At 46.7% G+C, this 7,509-nt stretch overlaps 1 protein-coding gene across 1 annotated transcript in view; it reads left to right on the top strand.

Annotated features, from left to right (window-relative positions):
• The first annotated feature begins 573 nt into the window (after positions 1 to 573).
• The window catches only part of RSPO3 (R-spondin 3), a 93,280-nt gene continuing 86,344 nt past the window's right edge, over positions 574 to 7,509 (top strand). The window contains exon 1 of the mRNA XM_034765723.1: positions 574 to 1,568. Within this exon, the coding sequence (XP_034621614.1) occupies positions 1,472 to 1,568 (97 nt within the window). The 5' untranslated portion in view covers positions 574 to 1,471. The remainder of the gene's footprint in view (positions 1,569 to 7,509) is intronic.

Genomic DNA, 7,509 nt, shown 5'->3' with positions numbered 1-7,509 from the left:
ACCAACCAACCAACTAAACAAAAACCAGTTACCTTTCCTAATCGTAAAAGACCTCTGTTTTCGAGGCGGAGAAAACTGTGTGTGTGAATTAAGTCCCTTCTTTAAAGGGCCCTCGGGGGAGGGGGGGGAGTGTAATCCAATGTAAACTAAGTCGGATGGGAAGAGGCAGAACATAACACTTAAATCTTGAAGGACATTTCTCTGCTACTGAAATCCTGCCAATGGGGTGCTCTGCTTTGTCACTCTGCCAGTATCCTTCTGGAACTGACAAAGCAAGACACTCAGTATTTCCAGAGAGGGAAAAGTGGCATCTCTAGTGCCCCCCAATTATCTTCCTTTTGGGGCATCTTCTGAGGCAGCCTGTGGTGAGGGCTGGTCGCTCTGGGGAAGGAGGCAAGACACAATGGCATTTCCAACGAGAGGGTGCTGGGCGCACACCCACACCCGCGCGCATCTCTCCCTCCCTCTCTAATCTCAGGCAGAGCAGCCAGGCGGCGATTGGAGGCTCCGTTTAGGACTGCCCCACGGCCTATTGGAGTCCGCTTTGCACACTCCATGTGGGCTTGAAAAATCCCACCGCGGAAGGGGGGGCGAGAGAGGGAGGCAGAGAGATTGCAGTCAGCCAGCCCAGCAGTGCTGCCAGGAAGGAGGCTGCAAGCAGGGCGAGTTCCCCTCACGGTGCAGCAGAGGGAGGAATTGCTGAGGCGAGCTGCAGCTGCTGCCTTTTGAACCCAGAGCCGCGGAAACGACCCCGGTTGTCTAGATCCTTCAACTCCACTGTGCTCTGGGCAGTCCCGGAGCGCACCTCATCCTCGCACCCCAGCCTGCGGCTGCTTCAATTCCCTATTGCGCTCGCCCTCTCCTGCCCCTGGAAGATGCTTTTGGTGCAGATTCCTCTGTGAGAGCCATAGGGGAATCTTTGACTCCATCCTGCGAGCTGCGTGGCTTATTCACTCCCGCCCCCCGACAGTTGTTGGGTGCTCTGGGTCAGTTCTCCTGCACGGAACCCCCGCAGCCTGTGCGACTTTCCCCGGGAGAACTTCAGCAGACTCAACCAGCAGCTCCTGCATGAGGCGTGGGGGGGTTCAGTGGCAGCCAGGAGAAACGGGGGGTCCCCACCCCACCTGCCCATGGAGGCTGTAGCCGAGGAACTGAATGTGAGCTAAGCAATCCTTCGCTGTAGCGGAGTTTGAGCCCCCCCTTTTCCCCCTTCAACGCCGCACCCCCTAGAACCCTGCAACATGCTGCCTGCCTTTGCAACAGCATGGACCCTCGCCGCTGCTTCAGGGCTCCTTCTCCTCGGTGACATCCCTCTGAAATTTGCAGAAGACAATTGTTCGGACAATTTGAAAGTGCAATAGAGGAAGAAGGACGTGGATCTCAGTGGGAGACATCAGTGCAGGTATCTCTACTGCGGTGTTATTCCCCACCCCCCAAAAAAGAAGAGACGGCGAACTATCCCGGGGTTACTATGCAATTGCGACTGATTTCTTGGTTTTTTATCACTTTGAACTTGATGGAATACATTGGAACCCAGCACGCCTCCAGGGTACGGCGACAGGGAAGAAGTAAGTGCGCAGAGATTTATACCTGCTAACGTCTAGTCCCTTCCTCTGCTATTCACCTGTTCGGTAACCTCCTGTCTCCCCAGATCCTGCTGCCCTGGCAAAAGATATAGCCAGGAACAGGAATTAAACTAACCCTCCGGTATTTCAACAGTTAGATTTACTGAGACTGTAGTCCTTTCCTGTAGTTTATTATCATTATTATTAATTATTATTATTAATTAAGGCTGGTCTGGGAGGTGATGTAACGCGTTGGAATGTTTTTCTTTCTAAAGGGAAAAAAACCCCGAATATCCTCCTTTATTACAAGTGGATCAGATTAGCTCAGAATTAAATTGCAGTTACCTTTCTGGAGCGATCGCATTACCCCACACCCTGTCATCACTCAGGGATGAGGAAAAGGACATTTTTTTCATTCCCGATATGGACTAACCCTGTTGCCTTCTCAGGCATCTTTAACATCACCAGTCCAGCGGTGAGTCACTGGTGCTGGGATGCAGTTTGCTCACCGGCGATTTTGACCTGATACTTGTCCTTAGTCATCAAAATTTTTCACCTGAGTTCTTGCGAGTCCTGCCGAGAAAGACCCTAGAGTTTTTGCACCACGATTTTTCCTAGCCTACGGAGGAGACCGCTGTTTCTAGCGGTAATCTCGCTATAGTGTGAAAACCCCTGGAATGAAGAAAGTTAATTTCTGCCTTCTTATCCCGACCCATAACAAATCAAACAGGAACCACATGGCCTTGGGATGGGGTGGGGGAGATCTACAGGGAAAGTCATGGAAGAAGCGCAGCTGACGAGAGTAGGTGCGTAGTGCGCCGAGAGAGGATGGGTTTGCAATGCTGGGCATAAGCAGGCGGATTTTGAGCGCCGCATTGTTTTCCCGTCCAGGTTAAACTGTTCTCTTCATTTGGTTTGGCCAGTAAGGAGCAGAGCTCTTCGGGGTCAGAATCCAGACTCAAGGCAGAAAGAAACAACCAATCAATCAACCAGAAAACCCCTTAGAAAGCAGCTTGCAAAGAGGGCCTGCCCAAATCTTGGGCAGTGGTGGGGAGTTTTATAGTTTTCTTGGGTAGTCTTCTGGGCCAGACTTCTCCCAGTCTACACCGTAGGGGCTTTAGGATCTGATCCAGAATCAAGGGGAGCCTTTCGATTGACTTCTGTGGGCTTTGGATCAAGTGTCTGATTCCCCTCAGAATAAACTCCCACGAGATGGGGAAGGAGGGTGTGACTGACAGGTCTGGAAAGGCCGATGCTCGCAGAAGAGAGTCAATTAGCGAAGTAAGGACCATTCTTCTCGCTCATTTCTGCCCAGGTCCCCTGATCTAGAGCGAACCCGGCTTCCTTTGACACTTTCTAGCCACGGTGCTTGAAACGGGCTGCTTATTTCTGTCTGCCCCGACAGCTCCTGATATGAGGGGGGAAGTGTCCGAACACAACGGCCGCCTGTATTTCATCAAACAGTACACGGGGTTATTTCCTAGCTTTTGCTCCGCTTTCCCCTCTCCACCTTGGCATAACTGTTCCTTGAAAGCTTCCATTGTATCACTGGCCTCTTGAATGCGAGCTTTGATTCACCTAAAGTGCCCTTGAAACGTAGCTCCGGAGTGACAGCCCCGAGGGCTGAAGTCTGCCCAGTCCCCAAGGCCGCTCAGCGAGGGAGCAGGGCGGGCAAAGTAAAACATATCAGGGCGCCCGATTTATTACCCTTTGCGAGGGACCGGCTCCTGTTCTGATAACTCCCCACCCACTCCTGGAGCTCCTAGCGGGCACAGTCCCAAAAGGAGAAGCTGCCCTCCACAAATCAACCAGCTTCAAGCCCGAAGCAGCCTCCCTCTGCCCCTCCAGACGAGAAGATGGAAGGAGAGATCGGTTTAGGCTGGGGTGGAAGGAAGGGGAAGAACACCCACCCAGCTCAAACTGCCCCGACGGGCTCAAACCCTGGGATCTCACCCTGCAAGCTTCCATGGAAATAAGGACTAGCTCAGGGAAGCCCTCGGGATTTGGCCTATAAACACCCAACACTTGTCCTTAGCACTGTCTCCTTGGCTCCGTGCATTTGAGCCTCCCGTGGGTCACTCGCTCTGTCAAGTGGGTGGGAGGCTGTGTGCAGGTGGGAGCCTCCCTGAGGCTTAGGCTGTATCTGAGTCTTTAAACTCTCCCAGGGGGAGGCCTGGCCTCGCAGGGGTGGGGTCGGCTGATGAGCACTGGGGACCACTGTCTGTTCTCTTTGCCTGTACTCGCTACACCGTGTCCCCCTTTGTGAGGAGTTGGGGTGCTTAGGGGGCTGTTCCACAGAACTGAGGATCCGGGCTCATAGTTTCTTTCTCCTTTTGGAGTGTGGGGGGGAGAAGGTTGAAGGTGGGGGCAGTAGCCACTGGGCCAATCCCAAGTGTCTTTGCTTTTCTCCCTCTCTCTGCACCTTGCCTGCGTTTTCAGGCGCTTGTGCTGAGCTCCAATGCCGGGGGAGGTGCGACCCCTTGTGTCCTCTGCAGACACAGACCCTCTGCAGGTGCAGTTTTGAGCACGGGGCGGGGGGCCAGATCTCGGCTATCGCCCCGCAGGCTGCTGGTCGAGAGCGACCGAACAGGGAGGCGGTAGCGTCCACAGAGCGGCCCCAGTCTGATCAGTTCAAGGGCCCGATTCTGCTCCCATTGAAGTGTTGCTGCTGATTGCAATGGGGGCAGGATGGGTCCCTAAGCGCTTGTCGCTGGAAAAAATAAAGGCGAGTAAAGCGATCAGGTGAGGCAGAACAGCTGTTTACACCACATGGTGGAGATTCATTTCTTATCCTTTGGACAAACTAATCAGGGAAAGCAAATTGGGCAAAGGATTTACATCAAAGGCGGGGGAGCCCACTGGGTCTTTGTGTTTCAGTAAGGGCCTGATATTCCCCAAGAGCCAAAGCCATAATTTTCCAATTCGAGTGCCTAAAATAGGCTACTAAATCTCTGCTTAGGCACCTAAACAGGAGTGGGCTTCTTTATAAAGCACCTGTAGCTCCAAAGGGATTTGTGAGTGCTCAACACTATAGAAAATTGGGCCATTTTTATTAGGAGTCTATGATAGACTCAGCTGCCTATCTAGGTAGCCAGGTCTGAAAATCTTGGTTCAGGTGTTTGTCTGTACAACACAAATGATTTTTTTTTTTTTAAAGAATGGATTCATTTTTGTAATTTTTCATAGGTCTAAAATGCCATAGTTAAACTAGAGACATGCTAGAGAGCTCTTTAACATAGCATAAAAAGATCAAATTGGTGGAAGTTGAAGCTAGAAAAATTCATACCAGAAAAAAGGCATACATTTTTGATAGTGAAGATAATTATCCATTGAAAGAGCTTACCTAAGGGATTCTCATCCCCTTGAAGTCTCTAAATCAAGACTGAGCATCTCTCTGAAAAATCTGGTCTAGTTCCACAACCAGTTATTGGGTATAATGGAGGAGCTACTGGGTGAATGTATAATGTATGTATTATGTAGGCGGTCAGACAGGATGATCACAATAGTCCCTAGCCTTAAGACCTATGGTTTGACACTAGTGAATCTTTGAACTTGAAAATGATTCAGCGTGGATAAGGAAAACAACTGAAAAACCAATCTGTTTAGTCCGCATAAGATTTGCTCTAGACTTGTCATCTACTTTACACTTCAGGGAAGCCTGATCTTTAAATCTGTTATTAGGAAAGCACTTGCAAAATTCACTTTATTATTTTTTAAACAAAGGACAGAATACTTACAAACTGTAAATCAATCAATCAGTCAGTATACCTGTATTTTCTCCTTTTATTAAATATCCAGACCACTTTATTAATTACATTTTAGATTTGCGCTTTTTAAAAAACAGATAATTCAAAATATGTTGGGCCAGCTCCTCAGTTGGTATAAATTGGTGTAGTGCCACTGGTGGCAACCGAGCTATGCTGCTTTATAAACAGCAAGATCTGTTTATAAAGCAGCATAAAGCCCTGAAACTTTAACTTATTTTATTTAGTAATACAAAGCTCTGTAAAGTGTTTTTACCAACACAAAAGCTTGATCCTGCATTCCTTGCACAAGTAAAACTCCCACTGAAGTTAATGGAAATTGAGAGTGTTCAGTCTATTTCATGATCTAGTTAAATGCCCCATCCTGCAGGCCTTAGAAAGACAAAACTCCCATTGAAGTCAACAACAGAGTGTGGACAAGGAGCCCGGTCCTAATTCAGACATACGTGACACAATGGATAATAGTTCAAACGCAAAGACACAGTTAGCAAAGGGATCAGTTGTTTTTATTCTGATAAGAACACTAACGGTTAGCAAATTAAGTTGTTTATTCAGGCTCTGCAAGAGAGATTAACTTGATCAGAGTGTAGACTGACAGATAATAAAATAACATTATAAACATGGCAGTAGATACAGAATTTGCACAAAAAAGAATAGGATTAGGCAAAGTGAGTTATAAATTCAATGATTGTTCCACGGACCCTACATATGGGACCAGGGATATTTGTTCTGTGTATAAGAGGCAGCTAATCATATTGTTGTGATGCACAACTGACATGCAGGTGTGGATTAGTGGGACATCCCTCCTTCCTTTTTTTCTTCACTGGTGTGATTGTATGTTCACAACAGCTAGTGATTATGTAGAATTGTAGATCTCCCTTCAGCGGACCATAGTAACCATTGTTAATTGAGGCCTCAGTCCTGCAAACACGTATGCAAACATGTATGCAAATGCTTAACTTTAAGTACATGAGTAGTCCCACTGAAATTAATGGTGCAAAGCAGGGTTGGCAGGAGCAGAGCATGGCTGCATTTCTACACCAATAACAAAATGGTGATACATAAAGGAATTGCCATTTAAAACACTCCAGCATTTTGTTGTGCATCTGCATTTTTAACTCCCTCACTAGAGGACACCATTCATGTGGAAGTAAAATGTACATTTTATGTTTTTGACAAGAAAAGCTTTTACAAAGCATGGTGTAATTTAAAAAAAAATGTGCAATTGCACATTGGAAGATTAATTTATTTGAATAGATATTTCCACCCACCAAATATTGAAATACATATTTTTTTTAAAAAGCTAGAGCGTATTGAGGTTAACATGGAAATTTGACATGGCCTTCACAGCTGTAATATGCCACAAGTTCACTATGCCATAGGTTCTGTCATCGTAGAAGCTTTATGCTTATTAAAGAAAAAAAATAAAGGTTGTTACACCAACATTTTTAAACAGCGATTTGACAAGCAAACAGCCACCAGGCAAGCTGAATCTGCCCTTGAGTGGGATTAAATTATCCATTGTGCTTTTTCTTTCAAAGTATACTTTGTGTGCTCACCTGATGATGTTTTCTCCCTGAGGATTGTACCATTATATTGGCAGAGTAAATGATTTGCTGATGACAAGTCCATCTTTTTTTGAAGGGGGGGCGAAAGTATATTCCACATTTGGGGGCGGGGGTCAGATCCTGTTCCTCTTGAGGCAGAGAACAGAATTCCCATTGTGTTCATTAGAAGCAAAAGCCAACCCTCTGTGAAAGACCCATAGCAATGTTTCATCATACTTTCATGAATCACAGCCATCTTCAGCAACAGCCACATTTAAAACAATAGAATATATTGCTGAAGTCAATAGAAGTATTTCTTCCCCAACATTCTAAGCATGATTTCTTTGGCTTGATTAGTTTCCTGTTTTATATATATATATATATATAAAACAGGAAACTAATCAAGCCAAAGAAATCATGCTTAGAATGTTGGGGAAGAAATACTTCTATTGACTTCAGCAATATATTCTATTGTTTTAAATGTGGCTGTTGCTGAAGATGGCTGTGATTCATGAAAGTATGATGAAACATTGCTATGGGTCTTTCACAGAGGGTTGGCTTTTGCTTCTAATGAACACAATGGGAATTCTGTTCTCTGCCTCAAGAGGAACAGGATCTGACCCCCGCCCCCAA

Source organism: Trachemys scripta, chromosome 3 (assembly GCF_013100865.1).
Source record: "Trachemys scripta elegans isolate TJP31775 chromosome 3, CAS_Tse_1.0, whole genome shotgun sequence".
Lineage (NCBI taxonomy): Eukaryota > Metazoa > Chordata > Testudines > Emydidae > Trachemys > Trachemys scripta.
The sequence above is the reverse complement of the archived record's forward strand: the minus strand, read 5'-3'. Positions and strand labels throughout refer to the sequence as shown.